Source organism: Eleutherodactylus coqui, chromosome 12 (genome assembly GCF_035609145.1).
Source record: "Eleutherodactylus coqui strain aEleCoq1 chromosome 12, aEleCoq1.hap1, whole genome shotgun sequence".
NCBI lineage: Eukaryota > Metazoa > Chordata > Amphibia > Anura > Eleutherodactylidae > Eleutherodactylus > Eleutherodactylus coqui.
In genome coordinates, this window is record NC_089848.1 from 109,035,522 (window position 1) to 109,058,340 (window position 22,819).

Here is a 22,819-nt window from a genome sequence, read left to right on the forward strand (position 1 = left end):
CACGGGCGCTTTTTCCCGCAATTAACGCAGCATTTTCAGCGCAGCACTAATCGCGGGAAACGCGCCCATTGTTTTCAATGGAGCCCCCGAAAGCTGCTCGATCGCGGCTCTTTTCAGCGCCAAGCCGAGTCTGTTCTATTTTTCGACATTTACCGCACCTCATCAGTGGTAAGAGAAGCTAAGCCCAGCTGTGTAATTGCGGCACTTTACCGAACGCGGAACGGTTGCCAGGTTGGTCAACCTTTTTGGGCGATCATGGCTTTCAGACATGTGGAAACATCCTTCATACTCAACCCATGACCTCCGCAACAGTGGTAGTCATGCAGTCTTCACCCGATCATCATCTTGGCAAGCATAGAAGATGCCAGAGCTGCAGAAGCAGCCGCTGACCACACCAGCGACCCCTCCACATAGCCAGCAGAGAGAAGCAAACTGAGCGCGTGCGACCATGTGAGCGTGTGCGACCATGTACAAGATTGACCATGTATGATGACATACAAGGTTAAGACCATTCTCACACACGGCGTCCGTAAAATGCAGCAAGTTAGATTGCAGCGTTTTACCGTAATATTTATAAATTTTTTGACATTTATCGGCATTCTGATGGGTGATGAGGTGCGTTAATAAGTGCAAAAACGTGCCAAAATAGAGCAGACCGTGCTCAAAAATTGTGGCATAAAACGCCGTGTTCGAGCGCAGGTCTGCGAGGCCCTGTTGAAACAATGGGAGCATTGTACCACATACAAGACTGAGCATGTAGATACCCTCTACAGCAGAACTCCTGGCCCATTCACACATAGAGCAGATGACTCAAAACTTCTATGGGAGAGTGCTGTGGACATGATCAGAGACAATTTTGCAGGGGGGGGAACTGTGACATTCTGTATTGTGAATCCTGTGTTATCTATATATAGGTGTTACCTCTCAGCGTAATCCTGCCTGTACAGGGAGGGGAGGAGGTGTGCAGTGACATTCTGTATTGTGAATCCTGTGTTATCTATATATAGGTGTCTCCTCTCAGTGCAAATATGCCTGTGCAGGGAGGGGAGGAGGTGAGCTGTGACTTGTGAATGGTGGATCCTGTGTTATCTATACATAGGTGTCCCCTTTCAGTGTAATCCTGTCTGTGCAGGGAGGGGAGGAGGTGAGCTGTGACTTGTGAATGGTGGCTCCTAAGTTGTCTATATATGGGTGTCTCCTCTCAGTGTAATCCTGCCTGTACAGGGGGGAAGGAGCTGAGCTGTGACTATCGTGTATGGTGGCTCCTGTGTTATCTATATATAGGTGTCTCCTTTCAGTGTAATCCTGCCCGTGATGTTAATGAGATGACGGCTGAGAAGTTTTCACTACACTACAGGAAGTGACAGACTATTATTAGTCCTAGTGGTCAATGTGAGAACTGCAGGCTTGTAGGATGATTTTTTTTAATATAGATTTTGACAAATCACTAAAAATTCTCAAATATGTTTAAATAAAACACCTTTCTACAATTAGTAATTTTCTGATGACACACATTCTTTAAATATCCCTTCCGCATCGCATAAAACCCCCGTGATGCCAGAAAGCAATGAGGAGACCACGCTATGACAAGTAATGACTTTTATTCTATTGATTTATATACAAGTATAAGGCGAATTTCGCTCTCTTCCCTAAAGTCAGTGAAGAGAGCGTTAGTCATCCGGTATCACTGTGCTTACATCAGTCATCATTGACACACCGAGTACAATAACAGGCGCTCTGATAGACGGTTACATGTGCTTGACTCCAGATTCTTTTTTTTTTTCCATTTTTGATTTTTATTAAGACAAGCTTGTGTGACAATGAAAGTGTCAGTAACCAAATGTTAATGGGTCTATTATATTATTACTCATCAGTGTTATTGTTTACCCCCTTCATCCTTTCCACCATGATATGTTCAGCTCGGTTTCCAGAGGATTTATAGGCACTTTTGCAAGTGGTTTACACAGAACATTTTATGTAACAGATTGCTTGTCAAGCAGATTGACAGAAAGACTTGATTCCCTTAGAAAGTTCCCGGAGAAATCAGAGCGACGCGACATGAGAAATAACGTTCGGTGGGTCTGAGGCTTACAAAACAGTGCAGACAAAAAGTGGAAAAGTTCTCCGTAGACGCGATCAAATTTCAGCTTCTGACTGTGGGCGCCGATGAGAAAATAAAGAGTTAACAGATTATCTGGTTACTGTGGGATCTCTGAGTGCTGCGAGACCAAATATGTTGTAGTGATCTACCCATTGTTCTACGCATTCACGGCGACCCACAACCATCCTGCCTATGACGATGACCAGTGTCCCGAAGAATAGTGCGTGGCGATGGCCTGACTGAAGCAGACTCGCGTCTTACCGCTTTGTGCATCCAGTCTATAATGCCCACAGGCTAAATATCTCCAAGTGACGTATTGGCAAAGCGACAGAACCGTATAAATTATCCCCCCCCTATGGAATATGGGGGGTAATGTACAATGACGTATGGAGAAGCTGGATGATACAACTATGGCAAGATAAGGAATGGATGATGATTTAAGGTGAAAAAGAATCAAGATTTGTAATTCCTTAAAGAATCTTACAGGATGATGAAGAAATTGTGTTGAACGGGGGATTCTGCTGGGCAGAAGGGGTGATACTGGATACGGCACAGCCATAAGGGAGAGTCTAGAAGAACGGCTACGGTGAAGGAAAGGGCGTAGAAATATATACATAGGATGGAAAGAAGAGACTGGCAGTAGGAGTAGAAGATATGGTTAAAGTTGACCATTCATGGCAAGATGCTCTGCTGAAAGAAATCTCCCAAATACTTGTTTCACCAACCGCTCCCCCCCCCCCCCCCACCCTATTCTCCCATAAAAGTGCACATTGGGCCCCGGGCAAGCATGTATATGTATTTTAAAGAAGAGAAAAAAGTGCTGCCAGACGCTTTTGGAAGAGGCCTATCTGCCGCAGGAAGAAAAAAGAACTTAGAGGTTGGACAAGTAGCGATGGGCCAAAAGTAGAACGAGTGGACTACTCAGCACCACTACTTAATGCATTGGGCAGCGGCTTTCAGCACTGACACACATGGGATGACGGGGAAGTATAAAACTATTATCCCCAGACTCCACGGGTCACCCACTTTCAGTCCATAAGCTTAGCTCATAGGTAGGTGTGACCAGCTTAAAAAGAGCCTGTCAGGTCCTTTGTCAAGCAAGACGGACTGCATACTTTTACAGCCGCCTCCCTGCTGACCTCTCCCCATTCAACCACGATGGCTCCTGTATCTGCTGTGGAGCCCAACAATACTCAAGTGGTTGGTCTCCACCACCCAGTGTCAAAAGTGGTTGTAACGTGTGATAGACACTGGGCAGTGATGGTAGAGTAGTGTTGGGCTCCGTATGTAGTAGAGTAGTGTTGGGCTCCATATGTAACGGGAGCCATAGCGAGTGAACTGGGGCTACAAGAAAAATAAAAATAGGTATTTAAAGTTTGTAGGTCCTCTTTAACCTCCACAGACAACAGTCTGCCAGAGGTGATGTTCTGGGCTGATCCTACTTTAGGATGGTAGGGTGTCGAAGACATTCTCCTCAACTTTGGTGATTGTTATAACCAGTTGCCAAACTGGTGTCCTGTATCTCAAATGAGAAACATCCATATAAGGCTAGGTGCGCACTAGCTGTGAATGCGAGATGTGCCCGAGGGGGTTGGGCGCAACTGGCATCAGACTGCACATTGATAGGCGTTAGATCGACCTATTTCTTGTCCGTAAAAGTAACAGGAATAGGTCATGTGATGAATTTGTTTTATGCAAACCATTGGTCTGTGTGAAAAAAGGTCAATGTGCATGTCCTCATAGGCCAATAATGGCACCATGCGATGTCTGCGGATTAACACAAACAGCCCAAAATATACTAGTGTGAAGGAGGCCCAAATAGAAGAATCTGGGGCGACAGCTGGAAACCAACCACACCAGCCAGAATTGACCTTTTATGAATGGCAGCTTCATCAACAGAATAATTAAAAGTTGAATAATGAGTGCAAGAAGCTCTGACCGCTACTAGAAGCGCGCATTATTAAGGTAAGACTCTATATAGAAAATGTAAGAGTCTTTACTTTTATGCAAAAGTTCTCAGAAGTTTCCTGCCTCTTTGGAAGAGGACCTATGAGCCGGGGCTCGGGCAGTACCGGGACGGCCGGATCGGGCAGCTTAACAAGATGAGCAGTGACTCCCAATAAGGCGGGAATGCGCAGTACTTAATGCTTTAGTGTTACTATAAAACCCGAGTTTAATATCCACTAAGGCTTCAAGCTTCATTCTGTGTCTCTGCTAAGACTCATAACGTGTAACAGTTTTCTCCATTTTCCTTTCATTCACACATTATACAGGGAATATGGAAGCACAAGACAGCATTGTCTACATACCCCTGCGGCAAGTGTACATTACTAACATTAATTATTTTTCAATTTTACCCTTTGTTCTTACTCAAACCTCTCAATCTGTTTTTACAGGAAAGGTCTGATAGATATGAAGGCGGCCATTTTGTAAAATTATTGAAACCGCATCTGTCCATTGTAATTACAACAAGCAACTTAAATTCTAGGTAAAAATTGAAAAACACCCCGCATTGGTTGACATTGATCCTCCTACACCACAAATTGTGAGACTGGCTTCATCATCCACAGGTTTTAAGGATTTTTCTGGCCTAATCACTCATCAGCAATCATGATGACCTGTAGGGCCTATAGGTGATGCCATGATCCACGTCTTCATTTGTATGAATGCTCATCCAGAAAGACGTTACAGGACCCAACAGAAAATATATTTATACCAAGGAAAAGAGGAGCTGTGCAGGTCTCTTAGCATATTTTCAAGCAGGGTTGGTCAATTCCAGTCCTTAATACCCCCAACGGGTCATTTTTTAGGGTTTTCCATAGTATTACCTGGGTGATATCAGTTGTCATTATAACCAGTGCCTCAAGAATTACTACAGGTGACCTTTTGGGGGTAACACAGTTAAGAAACACCGCTTTAGAGTCAGTAGGCCAGGAGAACAGCTAACATTAAAGTGACCCTCCCAGTTTTGGGACACAATTTTGTCCCAGAACTGGAGGGGGGAGACTGTATATTACCTGCTGTCATTCTTCTCTGCCAATGTCCCTGTGATCTGCTGGTTCAAGATCCCATTTTCAGCTGCACAAAATGTCTACAGCAATTTTCTATTTAGCTAATGCACACTGTACACTGCTCTCTAATTGGCCAGCACTCATCATATGAGCAGTGTTGGCCAATCAGAGAGCAAGTACAGTGCATGGGTAGTCTAAGGCCTCCTTCCCACGAGCGTGACGGGCTCCGCCGCGTAATATTCCGCAGTGAAGCCCGTTACGGCGCCCCCCAGAGACCCCCATACTTACCAGCGGAAGATAGCGTGAAGACGCTTCCCCGCCCACCGCCGTCGCGTCATGTGACACGCCCACCGCGTCACATGACGTGGCCGGCCGTGTAACGTGACGCGCCGGCCGCGTCATATGACGCGCGGCGGTAGGCGGGGAAGCGTTTTTTCACGCTATCTTCCGCTGGTTGCAGCGGGAGATAGCGTGAACGGACGGCTTCCATTGACTGCAATGGAAGCCGTCAGCGCGTACACCTGCAGCAAATAGAACATGCTGTGGGTGAGGACGGGTGATTTCACGGTGCGTAATTCCGCGGTGGAATTACGCATCGTGAGCATTGTGCTATTAGGTTCAATAGAACCTAATAGCAGGGGGCAACGCAGCGGATTTTTGCCGCGGATTTACACGGCATAAATCCGTTCGTGGGAAGGAGGCCTTAGGGCCGGTTGCACCAAAGTATTGACTGGAGATCAACAAGAGTTGATCTAAGATCAAATAGAAAAACATTGTACCAACATGGTTCGGCCCGTAATCTTGCTTCAAATCAAAGTTCAATTTGATCCCTTGATTTTCACAGATCAAACGAGTTGAACTTAAATTTATCAGTCAAAATTCAAAAAGGCAGATTTGTCCGATAGGCTTTTCCTGGGTGGTGAAATTACACCCATATTTGCTGCTGGTAGCAGCCATGCTTTTACTATCACTATGAATGCTGGGAAGATCACCTGACCACAGTCACCAATTATCACTCGCGATACATTTCTTTTAATTGCAATGTTTGATTGCAGATCAAGTGAACTTGGTTTTGCAAACTTTAGATCAAAAAGTGTTGGTGCGATGCTCATTCCTTAAACCAAGTTCAACAGATGATCGCAGTTAAAGTGCAACAGGATCATGATCATGGTTGGTACAACCTACACTAACACAACCAATGCACTGTGGGGATTAGGTAGTCTGAAGATTATGTCAGCCATATTGGATAGCCGATAATGAGACCTGGAATTCGCTGATCAGAGAGGGGTACCAGCATAGAAGGCCAACAGCAGGCAATAAAACGACTCCCTCCGGTCCCAGAACACATTTTATCCCAAAACCGAGGGGTTGCTTCAAGAAGCCTCAAAGTAAGATCCTAAGTTAGGAAAATGACCCAATCTTGGGAAATGAACTTTACATGGGATCCAGTTGAACTACTATGCGACGAACGTTTTAACAGCAAGAAATTGTGGCTTTATGGTGCCCACTAAGCGGATAAAACAAGCAATCTTACAATCCGGCTGCAAATCTGAGTAATCGTCTTGAATAGGAATCACATGTTGAGTGGAAAGGAACAATTTTTTTTTTCACAAACATTTCTGAGATGAAAGGCATTAAAAGACAGTGAAAATATCACATACATTAAATAAATCAAAAAACATGACCATATGAGGTTTATCCAAGATTAACAACGAGCAAAAAGCAACATAAGTAATGCCAACGATTACATGACCAATTATGGGTTGTCTGATAGCACGGAAATAATACTTTCGTAAACCATCCAACATAAGTATAAAAAAAAGTAAAAGAAAGCACTGAGTACAAACCGCTTCATTCCTTTCCCGCAATATATTATGTCAGTTGAAAAAAAAAATGCATAGCGAAATAAAAGAGCTGACAGCAGCATGGCGGACTCTTGACTTTTCATGAAACTTAGCTGAACGATCGGAGTCTTCGTGGCAAACGTATCATCAACCTGTGATTGTCTTATTGTGAAACATCCTTCTGTGTACTTCTCGCTTCAGTCCAAGAGAAGAAGCGCAGAGAAGAGGTCCACAGTCACGTTTCCCAAAATGCAAAAGGCACTGAAACAAACAGGATATGCACCATAGTACCGTCCGATTAAAAAATAATACAAAGTCTTTCATGAAAATATCTCTTATTGCCTTTTTTTTAATATTTATTGTTTATTGTCCCTCAGGAGTAAAATGGTCTTCCCTGTTCTTGTGGTAATCTGTTGAGCCGCGCTACCTGAGATGGAGATGGTGGGACATCCTGGCGGAAAGGACCTTTAGCTTGGGCGTAATTAGGATCAGAGACCTTCTTGTAAGAGTCATAATTATTGGATCCATCTGAGGGCACTTTCTTTTTGAGCTGCTGTTCCTTTCGTCTCTGCTCCTGCCTGAGAAGTTCTTGAGCTTCCATCATTACTCTGGCATTGAACCCATGTCCGCCCATGTAACCGTTCCGTGATCCCTGATAACTGGAATACCTGGGATTTTCCTTGGCACTCTGAAAACCTTCTCCAGGAGCATAGACTTGGTCCCATGAGTCTTGAGACACAGAACTGGGATTCTTTCTACTTTGCCTGGACAGATACAAATAAAAATTAGATGAATGTACTGAATCCACTCAAATGTTGTCATACTAACAGAAGCACAACACATACACCACAGAAGCGCAACAGGTCACCTAAACGAAACCAGGACAACACATTACATACGGAATACAGACACGACATATAACCTATAGGACAGGAACAGAAGGACAACACAAGGTCAATATAAGGAAAATACAACACATCTGGTCATTGGGTAAAGCCTATCATTGGCGGAAACCCGAAAACCAGCATAATCCCGCTAAAGGAAATAAAAAAAAAAAATTCTAGATTAATTTGTGCTTCTCACAACATTTTGCTTAGCCACTGGATAGGCAAATCTTCTAACCGGCTTGGGTGACTTGTTGATTTGTAGGGGTCTATAAAACTGCCATAATATATGGATTAAAGTAGAAGGATATTATAGTATACAAGTAATCAGATGTGCTACCTAATACTCATAGCATGGTTGTGGAAATGCAAAAGATGGCAATTTTAGCTCCTCTAAATTCAGTGGCCCACGAGGTACGATTATTTCTATAGGTGATGCACTATTGTTGAGAGTCTTTGAGTTGAAATTTTTAGCTCTTCCCGATTAAGTGGCCCACTGGGTATGATTATGAGTATAGGTGGCACATCATGTTGGGGGTCTTTGAGATAGAGTTTTTAGCTCCTCCTGATTAAATAGCCCACCAGGCATCATCATTAGGAGAGTCAGGGGTCTTTGAGATAGAATTTTAAGCATCTTCCGATCAAGTGGCCCACCGAGTATGATCATTACTATAAGTAATGATCATACTCGGTGGGCCACTTGATCGGAAGATGATGGCAGTCTTCCAGGTTGAATTTTTAGGTCCTCCTGATTAAGTGCCCCACAAGGTATGAGTGTTAGTGTTGGTGGCACACCATGTTGGGGGTCTTTGATTCAAAGCTTAGAAACAGGACATAAATCAGGCGTAATGGGAATCTAACAGTTGGACATTTGCATGGTATATGGGGGCTGCACCAATCTACATGGTTGTGTCCCAGTTTCAGGTTTCATTTAATCTTGAGTAAAAAGTTGATGCAGCTCTGACAAAAGTGATCGAGCATCTTTGCTGCCAAGGTGACATATTTCAAAAAGGCATCACTGACAACTAATGCGCTGCTTTCAACTTGTTTCCTGTCCTTCATCATTTCTGATGGATTACTTTACATTTGTCCACTTCCAGCAGCCAGCAGTACTCCCTTGTTGCTGGCATTTCGCTTGCAAGTGGTATTCCTGACAGTTGTGTCTGGGCCGGTTCTAGATGCTGTGCCAAGCTACATTAACTTTCAATACTGTAGTAAGCTAAGCTGTTTGAGAACTCCTGTAGACGCGAGGTCATTGAAGTGACTGCCTCAAGGTATGCAAAGCACAGTGTATGCCAAAAACCTTTCCGTTCTATGAAGGTCAGTCTATGAAACAACTGCGGCTCTCACTGCTAGTTAAAGCAAAACATTGAGCTGCTGTATATACTGTAGTCAAAGTTGGACTGAAATCTCATGCATAGCAAGACCAAGTGACAGAGAATTATGCTTGGTCATGCAATTCACAAGGGTGGGCAACTACATTACCTAAAGGAAGGTCTAAAGAATAATTAAGAAGCCTAAGACAAATAGAATTAAATTACATGAACTTCAATTTATAGTTGTCATCTTGGACGTTGCCTATTCAATTGTTTCATAGTGACCTTCGTCTTCCACATGGATAACAGAACCAACATGGGCATTGTAAAATTTGCCACTGTCTACAAAAACTGCGGCCGAGCTAAGTAGCGATAAAGCTAATCATTGGGAGGAGGGGAAAAACTGCCTACACACAGATGACTACCTGCCAGTAATCCAAGAGCAAAGTCCAAATTGGGCAAGAAACCTAATAAAATAATTGCAGGTGCAGAATTAGTAGAGGATTTTTTAGTTGTAGGTGCCATGAACACGTACCATAGTTGTGAATCTCTCTACTACTTGTTTCACAAAGTAGCAATAGCCATAATATGAAATCATGTATCTTTACTGTGAATTTGTTACCCATTAGATTATTTTTTTACATACACGATGTTAAGGAAATCATCAAAGGGATTTCATAGTTTTTCATTGTCTGCTCAGGATTGTGAGAAGTTGTGTACACAAATCACTGACACGACACCAACTAGTATCATAAGACAATGAAGCTCTTCTGACCTTATTACAAGGCCGACATATATATGGCTTTACCACGTAAGCAAGATTAGTGTGGTTACGATCGACACAATTGGCTTGTAATGACTCTAACGATTAACATATGTTAACGCCTTAAGGTGTATGCTGCTACCAAACACGTAATTCCTAAGAAGCAAAACTTAAGGGGAAGAATAGGCTCATTCTTTATTCGTTGTTCTAATAGCTCCTCTCCGAAGGGAGGAGGTCAGAGCCTGCTATCTCAGGACATTCCTAAGCAAGGAAAGGATATGGGGGAGCATGAGCCTTTATCTAATACATGCCAGTGCACAACAGAAAGACGTTAACCATTTATATGCTAGCTATTATTCACTATGAAGAAAGATATACCAATATATCACTCTAATATATTACACACACATTTGCATAGGCTGATGTGAGAAACATGTGAAATAATATATACCATAGAATACATATATTATTACTATAACAACGATGTGGACACAAGTATTGGGACCCCTCCCAATCCTGCGCTGTCAGGCGAAGTGGATATACAAATTAGATGTGTGAGCTTTAGGTATAAAGGAGAGGATCACATAGGCAGATCCCAGTACAGAAACCATCAGAATGCCGCCAACCAACCAATTGGTATGGGACATCGTAGCAGTTTTGGACCTTCTAAAGTCCACTGTTGTCAATTCGGAAGTGCAAAATAAATGTAGGAGCTGTGAAGACATCACACACATCGGCTGCCCTTGCTCAGGGGGTCTCACAGGACATTGGAACATCCATTAGCACCAGAGCCATCCATAAAGAACAGCATGTGAAGGGTCACCATAGACGAGTGGCTGCACACAACATCACAACAGTGAATGTACAGCGGTGCCTGTGTTGGGGCTTGGAGCAATAGACTAAGTGAGTGGAAGCAAGTGTTGTGGATAAATCACAGGACACCATCTTCCAAAAGGATGGCTGCACTTCGGTATGGCAGTTGTCTGGAGAGCGGTTTCTATGTGAGGTTCTGTTATGGTGGTGGTGGTGGTGGTGGGGGTCTACCGGGAAGAACTGGCGCCAATGGTTATAGTGAAGTACACCCTTAACACCAATGGGTACAGAAACATCCTGGACAATGTGGCATCACCTGTGGTAATACTACTCTGGTACAGCTCTGTGTCTCTACCAACATGACCAAGCACCATGTCATATAGCACATAGTGTTGAGACTTGGTTTGAGGAGGAAAACATCTGTAAATATCATCGGCCAGCCCAAAGTCAGGCTCTCAATCCCATCGAGCATCTTTGGGATAAACTATAATGCCGTATCCGTGCGCCCAACACATCCATCATCCCCCGCATCACTATCCAAAGCTCTTCTTGGGGAATGGAGAAAAACCCCTCCACACATTTATGTGAAGGCATGCATAGGAGGATTACTGCAGTCATTAAAGCCAAAGGCGGCCCGTAATGAAAAATGTGGAAAAAAAAACATATTGAATTTCATTACCTTGAATGTGTGTCCCAATTCTTTTGTCAACATAGGGTACATGATGCTAGTGATGGAGGACTTTTCTAGACCACTTCTACTTGCGGCGGCAGTCAAGCGGCTCCCCACTCCACAGTAATGCATTGAGTTGTACATTGTGCATGTTTAAGAGTCTATGGTCAACGGTTACAGCTGAATACAATCACTGTGCAGTCTGCTACTGGAGTGTGCCTCTCCATAGTAGTGTTTTTCAACCAGGGGTCCCTTGAACCTCGTCTGGGGTCCCTCAGAAGACCACAGTAGCTGAAAGATTTGTGTCCTCTACAGTAGATACATGGAAAACTAATTTCAGTCATAAGTGGCAGGTAAGGCAGCCAAGTATCTGAAGAAAGCTTTTCTGATGTAGGAATAGGGTTTTTTCAGGATTGGAAAACATTTTAGCATCATGTAATAATTGGAAATCAACAGAGTCAACTGAAATTAACAGGGTTTTGCTGGGAGTAAATATTATTGCCTATCCATGGGATAAGGTATAATTTTCAGATCGGTGGTGGTCCAACCACTGGGACATACATTGATTCCAACAATGGGAATCCAAAAGATCTCCACAGGAACGCATTGCTTGAAAAAGGCCTCCTGGCTGAAACGAGTTTCATATATTTTAATAACATCTGAATACCTGGATTGGGCGAGTTCCATCTATTCACACAAGGAGCGCAGAGGATTTTTATTTTTTCTTCCATAGCCATTAAATTCTATGGAAGGGAAAAGCACGGGATAGAATTCATAGCAACATCTACATATACTACCTGAGGAATTTGGCGATATCCATTGTGGATTTCTCGGCAAACTCCATAATGAGTCCTTAGCGGATTTTTCCGACTGTAAATTATGTTCCATGTGGTTGAACCCCAAGCAGCGCTCCAATGATGATGTTGGCTACATCTTCCACTAGAAATGTGAAAGTGGTAGTGGGGGACTTGACCAGTGAGGATTTTTAGGTAACTGTAGGATATCAAAGCCTCTTCCATAAAAAAAAGGCAGCAAACCAACCTACTCTGGCACCGTCACTACAAGACATCTGGCGGGAGACGTAGCAGATATCCTTGAAAGTACACTTTAAAGTATCTTTAAACTTGACCAACCTCCGTAGCAACCAGAGTTGGAACATAGATATTACTTAGAGGCTGGGGGAATCGCAGGGCTTGACATCATGGACAAAGTACAGGATGAGGCAAAAGTCTTGACACACCTGTTCAACTGGTGTAATAATGAGAAAATTGATGTTCAATGTGTAAAAGTATTAATTGGGGTAGAAGGATGAATTATGTGTTTGCAGAGAAGTTTTCGGCAGCCATTTTAAACTCCAACATATTGGATTCAGCTCACATTTTTCGAATGGTAAGGGAGTCATGTGATATCAATCTTGTATAGAATTGACTCAGCAGCATACTGGAAGTGTCAGTTTTGTCCTATACTTACTAGTTTAGGAGTTAAGTGAGGGCAAAGTTGGTGAACTGTGTCTGACATCCAGGGCCTTATTTCATTTACGAATTAGTTAACGGTAAAAAGTCCATCAAGATGTTTAAAGATATCATATTCTTATCTATGCTGAATGAGAGAATGAGAACAGCGAGTTCCCATGTTGCTTTCAAGACAATGGCACACCTTCGCACTGCCACCACTCCGCTGTGGCAATACACAGATAGCTGGAGGTGCAATTTCCTGAGCACTGGATTGGGTGTAGAGGTCCGGTAGAATGACCGCCAAGGCTGTCGGACTTAATGCCTTTGAACTTTTATCAAAAGGTGCCATTTAAAGCCCCTTGTGTATGCAGAAAAATACACAATATGGTTCAGCTGAAATGGCGCATCCTACTGTGCTATGAAGAAATATCACCTGCAGTTCTTCAGTGTGTTCACGAAGACCGGATTAAACATTTAACCTTGTGCATCCAGCATAATGGTGGACACAGCGATCACGTCATGTGAAGCACTTTGTGAAACGCTGACCTCACTTAACACCTAAACAAGTAAAGGGGGCACAAAACTCACATGTGAGTAAATTGTAGCCAAGACTGATATATAACATGACCTTCTCCTATGAAAAAGCTGAGCTGAGTTAAATATGGCAAAGTTCAAAATGGCCACTGAAACCAGCTGCACCAAAAAATGCTGCCCCCCTCCCCCCCCCCCCATTAATACTTTCACATATTGGAAGTTAATTTTCTCATTAGTACACCAGTTAAACGAGTGTGTCCAGACTTTTGTCTCATCCCATATTCCTATTAACTTTTTCTAGATCATAAAATTCAATTCTAATATTCAATTTATTTCTGCTTAAACCACACGGACCTATAAATCTACAGAAAATCATGCGGTTTAATACCCAGTCCAAAGCCCAACACCCGGCCTGTTCCAGCCACAGCAAAGTGGTTAAAATGATTTTAATAGCGAAGAAGCAAAGTTCCAGCTCTCATTGCATTCCCATTGATATCCTTTAATTTAATTTGGGATCGCGAGGCATTACTGAATTTTCATTAAAGCCGGAGCCCTTCGATCATCATATTGCTAATTGGAATCAGATCAGCTGGTCATCTCATCCAAGTATAATATCAATATATTTTCATTACGGTATGTGAAATAAGAAAACAGCTCCACGCCGCCGGCCTGGCGCTTAATGAGCGGCGTAATCTACTGCACGTCCGCCTTCACAGAACATTCCAGATTTAGTGTTCTCTGATCCTGGCCACTATAAATGCTTCATATACAACATATATATTTCATTGGCATAAACTGCAATGTATAAAAAAGGAAAACTGACATGAGGCGCGTCGCCGACCCGGACGGTTAATCACACCGCATTAATGAAATTATATTGAAATAAATTTTCTGTGACTAATGCCAAGTGTGCCTGGAGAGCGAGACCCAAACCTACAAATATTGCCTACTATGTCACATAGAACAAATGTGGAATAGAATAAACTACAATGTAAGTAGCTTAACCACTTACAGATGGCATGCCGCAAGTTCAAGTATCAGATGTTGGTTCGACCTCGAACAACCATAGAATGAGCAGAAGTAAGAGGCTGCGGCACAATGGTAGACCCCCACCAGTTACCCATTGATGACCTATCTTAGGGTTAGATCTTCAATGTATATTCCCAAAATATTCCTTAAAACGTGCTGTCTGATGAAGACCACCTCTATCGATATGCCCTACTAGGTCATATAGGCATCATAAAGGAAGAGGTTGCCACGAGAGTTTCATGAAGACAACCTCTATTTATATGCCCTATATGGGTATATGTACACCATAGAGGAAGGGGCTCCCATGAACACCACCTCTATCAATATGTCCTACTAGGTCATATAGGCATCATAAAGGAAGAGATTTCCAGGGGGTGGTCCCATTAAGACCACCTCTATCGATATGCTCTATTAGGTCCCATGGACACCAGAGAGGAAGAGGATCTCATGAAGACAACCTCTATTGATATGCCCTATATGAGTATATGTACATCATAGAGAAAGGGGCTCCCATGAACACCACCTCTATTGATATGTCCTACTAGGTCATATAGGCATCATAAGGGAAGAGGTTCCCAGGGGGTGGTCCAATTAAGACAACCTCTATTAGGTCCCATGGACACCAAAGAGGAAGAGGTTCTCAAGGGATCTCATGAAGATAACCTCTATATCTATATGTACTTTGCTTGTAAATATTTTGACATTTTATCCCGGGCGCGCGCCTCCGGGGATCCCCTATGCCTGCTCTCGGTGGACGCAGAGAAGGCGTTTGATAGGGTGGGATGGGGGTTCCTGGGGGCGGTGCTGGGACGGGTGGGTATGGGCCCGAGATTCAAGAGCTGGATAATGGCGCTATACAAGTGCCCCTCCGCTCGGGTCCGGGTCAATGGTCAACTCTCACCACCCATACAAATACGTAATGGCACGAGACAGGGTTGTCCTCTGTCTCCCTTCCTGTACATCCTAGTGATGGAGACCCTAGCAAACGCCCTCTGAACAAACACTAACATTAGCGGTATTAGGATAGGTAACAAGGAAAACAAAATAGCCTTATATGCGGACGACCTGCTGATATATGTAACAAACCCCAGAATCGCTTTACCTAGCATTCTGGCAGAATTTAAAAGGTTTGGGAAACTTTCCAACTTTAAAGTGAATCTCAGCAAGTCAACAATTCTTAATGTCACTCTAACGGACTCGGAAGTGGAGGCCCTGAAACCCACGCTCCCATTTAAATGGAAACAGGATGATCTCAAATACCTAGGTGTCATAATCACAAAAGACCCAGACAAGCTCTTTATTAAAAACTATAAACCCCTACTCACCACACTAGAAGTAGACTTTAAAAGATGGAAACTGGTCCCCATGTCCTGGTTCGGCAGAATAAGTGCAATAAAAATGAATGCTCTACCGCGATTTCTCTATCTGCTCCAAACAGTACCGATTCACATACCCGGGCCATTCCTAACTCAAATTAGGAAAACCATCATGGCTTTTATCTGGGGGGATGGCAGGCCCAGACGTAACTGGAGGGCCCTCGCCGGTCCCAAGGACCGGGGAGGCATGGGTATCCCAAACATTGCCTTATATCACAAAGCGACACTGACTAAACGGGTCCTGGACCTACTTCACAGCAGAGGCCAGAAACTCTGGGTGGAGATGGAACAGGACTCAGTCCCCTTCCAAAGCGGAGGACTCATTTGGGTCCCAGGCAATGGGAAACATAAAGGCCTGGGTTGGTCCCCATTTATAGAAGACCTAGTCTCGTCCTGGCTTAGACAAGCGACTAAAACGGGCATGATCCTTAGACCAGGCCCTCTTACTCCCTTGGTCGGTAACATAGATATCCCTAACTTCTTAAAAGGCACCCCCCTGACGAATGCTATCACAAATACGATTCTCAGGGTCAGAGACATAACGCTAGGGGAAGGATTCAAAACCCTACACGAACTATTGGAGGGACAAAGACCCCCACCCGGAGCGTGGTTTCAATACCTGCAGCTACGTCATTACGCAGGGGCCCTAGGCGATGCACATCAGATAAGACGGCCTTTGACCACCTTTGAGAAAATGTGCCTCTCAACCCCTACGGCTCAACAAAAAATATCATCACTATACAGGATGTTAGTGGAGGAAGACAGCTGTAATAGTAACAAAGATCTGGAGCGGGAGTGGGAGAGGGACCTCGGAATCACACCCCCAGAGGAGTCGTGGAGGAAGTCATACACTCTAACCCACAAAATAAATGTATCCAGCAAATTACAAGAACTAAACTACAAAATCCTAACAAGATGGTACCGAACCCCAGCGAGACTAGCCAAGATATTCCCCCAGTACCCGGATACCTGCTGGAGATGCCAAAGAGAAACCGGTACCTTAGTTCACATATGGTGGTCTTGCCCCCTGATCCGCCCCCTCTGGCAGGAAGTCAATGCCTTGTATTCCCGTGTATGTAGATACAAAACTACCTTTACACCAGAAATGGCCCTGCTTTCCATGTTCCCTGGTTCAATAGCTCGCGCCAAAGGTTCCCTACTTAGATTCTTCGTTCTGGCCATGCGTCAGATAATCCCCAGAAACTGGAAATCCGCGACAACCCCTTCCAGACTGATGTGGCTGGAAGCGCTGGACCACATAAGATATATGGAGGAACTCTGCGCGAAAGACGAACTGAGACACAACAAATATATCTCAACGTGGCTGATCTGGAACCAATTCCGACTCTCCCCTGACTTAAATGCGTGGCTTGACAACGGTGCCCTACCCGCACCCGCAGCCACCCCCACAGCCAACCCCACCAACTAATAAACCATGATCCTACCATTGTCTACTCGAAAATCAGGGTCACCTACTCCCCACCCCCGTCCACCTTCCACCTGTTCCCACTCCTCTCTACCCGTCCAAAGCTTCCCCTCCTTCCTCTCATTCCCTCCTGTCTTATTTCTGTTGCCTTTTGCTTGTTGTTAAATATCTAACTTTTGGCCCATCAAGGGACATAATTGTTATAATAGTCTTGTTTATACAGAAAAACAAAAACCGCCACAGAGACAGAGAACGTGGATGGACAATGAAGACAGATTGAATATAAGATAATTATAACTATGCTGATTCATAACGTTTCTCCACAAGGTTGTAATCAATGTTTATTCATGGCGGACCAAATAAAAAATGTTTGAACCATAAATATTTTGACATTTTAGATATGCAGAACTACTGATTATCCAGACATTATAGATGTGTATAGTACATAGTCGAAGCAGCAATATTTCTGAGACAATTCCTTCATCAGACCAAGGCTGCTCAATACAAACCCGTGGTGTTCAGATCGCATCCATTAGGTCTTTATACATACTGACGGGTGGAAGTATTCTCCACACATACCTGCAAGTTCACTAAACGGATGGTGTATTTGGCTTCACTGAGGTGTTCCAATATAGAATCGAGCCAGGGTGGAGGTTGGAGTTGTTCCCTATCCACCAGGGGAGCTGCCAGGAGAACAATGGTTAAAGCAGTAGAGGCCGCTTCTGTCTGACTAGAGGTAGTAGCCTTTCTTAGGGTCATTGTGGCTTTGTCTGCCATAGCTGGAAAAGCAGACAATGTCTTGTGGTTGGGATTCAGCCAGCTTAGCCATAATGAAGGCCGGTGGCAAGCATCTCTATATGAAGCCCGTGATATAGTGGGCGGTCTGCAGCCGAGAGCTGTCACCCAAAGCTAACGCTCAATCAACTTTAATCACGAACAAGGCCGGTCTGGCCACTTATTACAGAACACAGTCCACAATTGGTGGAAGAAAGAAACAGAGTAGGATTGCACTTGCAGTGTCACAGTAAAATAAAGACCGAGGTATGCCAGATTTCTGCGTTTCTACGCTATGCAGAGGCCAATGTAAAGATCTGTACGGCCGTATACTTAATAACAGGGAGGCTTTCTTAGGAAGTGCGGTAATGACATGTAGTTAAATCACTTGTTCATGCTCTGGTGGGCATTGGATGGTTAGCAGTGGTTTCCCATAAGGTTCAGACCACGAGTACAGAACTCAAAAGGCACTAAAGGATATAGACAGAGGTGATTGTGAGTGTCAAAGGCAGTACACGTAATGGGCGTCGTGAGACCAAATGTCCATCATCTAAGCGCCCGGAAATGGTTCCAACAGACACAGGGACCTGTAACAATGGCACGACCTGTTCTAGATGGCAAACAATGAAACAGTTGGAGCTGCTGGTGCTTGTTGGACGATCAGAGGATACTCTCTACTAGTGGTCTGTAGAGGGCATCCTGAGCCTGGTCGCCTTGTGTGCCCTCATCCACTGGTCCCAACACCTCCTAACAGTCTGTTCAGACACTCCTCTCTACTGGTGGTCAGTAGGGGTCGTCCTGAGCCCGATCGCCTTGTGTGCCCTCATCCACTGGACCCAACACCTCCTAACAGTCTGGCCAGACGCTCCTCTCTACTAGTGGCCTGTAGGGGCCATCCTGAGCCCAGTCATCTTGTGTGCCCTCACACATCAACTGGTCCCAAACACCTCCCAACATTCTGGTCTGAACGACCGGTAGGGGACAATTCATCAACACGACCATCCAGCTTCTCACATCCCAATAATGTGCCCCTCTCAGAATCTGGTAACGGGTGAAATCTCTTCTCTGTGTTGTAGAGGCGTCTAGTGGCCAACAAGCTCTACACAAGCAGAAAAAGAGGCCACTACACACAAGGAGCCTCCGAGAGCCTTTTATAGGCCAAGGGAGGAACCATTTTTAGGGCCTTAGGTGGCAAGACCATTCATCTAATCACGTCCAAACTCTAACATTTGCATATCTGTCTGAGATGTAACTACATGCTGAGTTTAGCAGCAAAACTCCTCCTTTTTCTAGGGGCTTGATTTTTTTTATGACAAAATAAGTGTAACTTAAAGTTGTACAGCAATTATAAAAATCAGCAACTTCCAACACAATACCCCCTTACAGCAAGCTGGCAACTGGATCATATATTGAGCATGCTCAAAAGACACGAACCAGAAGTGCCAAGAGTGTTTGTGTATTTGGCTTCATGGTGAATGGCACTTCCTGTTCTCTTCCTTGAGCATGCACAGTGGGTGATCCAGTGTCCATCTTGGAACACCTTGATGAGGACTATCCATTCACTATGGATCAACGTTCTCCACGCATTTCTGTTTTACGCCACTTCTTTCAGTTCGGCGATTGACATGTTGGTGGTGGCCTTGATTGTATCTCACCATCTTGTTCTTTGTTGTCCTGACCTTCTCTTTCCAATGACCTTGCCAAGCATCAGTCCTGTTTCCAGTGAATTAGCTGTCCTGATTGCTGCTACTTGGTTGTTGTAAAGCAACCTTACAGGGTGTTCAATATATTCTGGGACGCACATTTGCTTCAGACACTTCCACAGATTGTCATGTTCGACACAATCAATTGCTTTGCTGTAGTCGATGAAACATATGTACGCGACCCTTTGATACTCCTGGGTCTTCTACATGATCCAGCGCAGGTTCATGATTTGGTCTCTGGTGCTGCATTGTTTGCGGAAGCCAGTTTGAACGTCCGACGGTTCCCATTCAACAATTGTCGCAATGCATTTTTGTATGATCTTTAGGAGAAATTTGCTGGTGTGCGGTACGAGGGCGATGGGGCAGTAATTGGAACATTCTGGAGCATCAGCTCTTTTTGAAAATGTGAAGACGACAGACCTTGTCCAGTCTTTGAGCTCCAGATCTTTTGACATAGGTCGGTTAGGCTCTTGCCTGACACTAACTTGAGCAGTTCAGTTGGTATGTGATCAGCCCCAGAGCTTTCTTGTTTGGTAGTTGTTTCAAGGCCCATGTGACTTCTTCCTCCAGAATGCCCAATTCTTGTTCTACTTGATGTACATGATCCAACGGGTAGTCTGTTTGATTGCTTGCATACAGCTTTGCCGTATATTCTGGCCACCTATGCTTGATTTGATCATCTTGTTGTAATAATTTGCCATCCTAGTCTCTGATAGTTGCTGCCTTGCATGGTACAAACGGTGCCCGGGTCTGCTTCATATGGGCAAAGAGGGCTCAGGTGTGGCCTTGCTGGTTCGCTTCTTCCAGTTTCGCGCATTGGTCATTCCAGTGGCGCTCTTTGTCTTGCTGCATTTAGCTGTCTAAATTCAACGATGGTGCCCACTGCTTTAGCTGCTCGGTGCTTGTTGGCAAATTCTGATGGATTCATATGATAGCCATTGCGGTTGTTTTGCTGATTTTATGAAAGGGATGATTTGTTCAGCTGTATTCCATGTGAAGGATTTGATTTCCTCCCATAGTTCGTCAGATCTTTTCTGATGAGCGCTTCAAATCTATTAGAGCCTTGTGTGGGGCAGAGTGTTAAGGCAGCAGAGGTTGACTCAGCCTTCCATCCTTCTGAGGTCAGTAAAATGAGAAAGAACCCAGCTTGGTGGGCAGTAATAAAAAATTACCTGAAATCACTGGGGAATAAGTTGGCGCTATGCAAATTACAAGTCCCTTCCCCTTCCCCCTTGTTATTCACTTCGACTGCATATCGTGAAAACAGTGTTTTGCTGATGACCTTTTGATGTTGCTGAATCTGAGCTTGATTTTTGTGACTAGTATCTGGAGCCCAAAAATGTTCTCACGGCCAGTATTGAGCTTTTCCAATGTAGTAGTTGACATAGAAAGTAGCTGATTTTGTTTTGATGGACGCCATTTGGGGCCATCCATGTGTACAAACAGAGTTTTGGCTGCTCAAACCATGTGTTCAGGATTGATCGGCGGTTTTCCGTGTAACATTGGACCATACGATCGCCTGCATTATTGCGCTCGCCCAATCCGAATTTGCCAACGACTGGTAGGTCCTCTCCAGAGCCGATTTTCTATATCGAAATCCCGTTATGAAAGTGATATCCTTGGCAGGGATCTAATTCAGTGTTTTCCACCTCCAGTGCTCAGGGACCCCTAACAGGTCATGTTTCCAGGATCTCCTGTCTTGCACGGGTGATGTATTTATTGTCGGGGCCTCAGACATTAACACCGGTGGTCTTACTATAGGATATCCTGAACACATGACCTTTTGGGGGTCCCTGAGGACTGGAGGTTGGATACACTGGTCTCATTGATTGTTTGCTGGAGACTGGAGTAGAGTTTTTCAATGTCCTCTTCCGTTGTCGGCGCATAAACTTGCAGAACTGTGATCGAGCAAGGATTCCCATTATCCTATTGTTTGTAGGAACACCTTAGTAAAGCCAAATACACCATCAGCGCAAGGAACCTGCAGGTATGTGTGGAGAACCTGATGGATGTGATCCTGAACTCTACAGGTCATACTGAGGCCACCAGCCATGGCCTGATGAAGAAATGGTCTCCGAAAGTTGCTGCCACAGCTATGTACTATAGAGGGATGTAATGTCTGGATTATCAATAATTGTGCATATCTGAGATAAAAGATTAAATGTATTACAAAAACAATAAAAGAACTAAAAAGTACACGAACTGGTGTGTGGAGTGCTGATCCCTTATGGTTCTGGATGCTGCAGGCGGTGGGGGGCCAAGAACACTCAGATTCCGATATACAGGAAGTCCGACCACAAACTAGAGTATTAGGGCATATGAAATCCTAGAGGGAGGAGTTCCTAAGGGGGTCTCCCGAAGATCACCCCTATCCATATTCTCCAGTAGGGGATGTGGACACCATATTGGAATTGATACTGTTGTTGAGTGGGCCATTATGTTAGATGTTACCAGTATGTTAATAATAAATGACTGAATGCAAACAACTCACGGGGGAGCGCATGGTTTTGCAACTTCAAACAAATTGAAATGGGATGCATCAGATGGCGGTACTCCTTCAAAGTGAATATACCTATATTTCTGCAAAACATACATGGTTTTGAGGAGTTTCCCTTTAAGGCCCTCCGCTTCTTCTGCCTTTTAATAGACATGAGGACGGCCTACTGACTGATTAAAAATAATCCTGTTTATTGGTAACTAACGATGTTTGAGGGTATCTCCCTTTAATCTCGTTTCCTCTCTGATGATGCTTTCCTGTAAATGCTTCCAGTGCAGAAACCCTTAATCTACATGAAGATGGAAAAGCAGAAGAATGTATTCCAGCTAATTCTGCAGTAATAGGTGTGACAGAGTGCTCTCCTTGCAGAAGTCGTGTTCTTTCTGCTTGCATTAAACCTTAAGGCGCAGCTGTTCCTGTATCTCCTTCAGGAAGCGCCACCTCCAGCCATGGAAGTGTTTACGGCGCACATTACGGCTCAGCACAATGCGGAGATTTACGTTACATCTTTTCTTCTCCTTGGAGTGGCTGCTAGGAAAACTTTATCCTAATTGTACAACTTTTTGGATCAAAGGCTTGCTTGGCAGTGACGAATCGCAATGTAATGCTACTTTAAAAACGGAA

At 44.2% G+C, this 22,819-nt stretch overlaps 1 protein-coding gene across 5 annotated transcripts in view; it reads right to left on the reverse strand.

Annotated features, from left to right (window-relative positions):
• Positions 1–1,584: 1,584 nt before the first annotated feature.
• PARD3 (par-3 family cell polarity regulator) overlaps positions 1,585–22,819 on the reverse strand; it is a 535,977-nt gene continuing 514,742 nt past the window's right edge. For all 5 annotated transcript variants that reach the window (XM_066585804.1, XM_066585803.1, XM_066585801.1 and 2 more), the window contains one exon: positions 1,585–7,720. In XM_066585804.1, the coding sequence (XP_066441901.1) occupies positions 7,330–7,720 (391 nt within the window). In that variant the 3' untranslated portion in view covers positions 1,585–7,329. The remainder of the gene's footprint in view (positions 7,721–22,819) is intronic.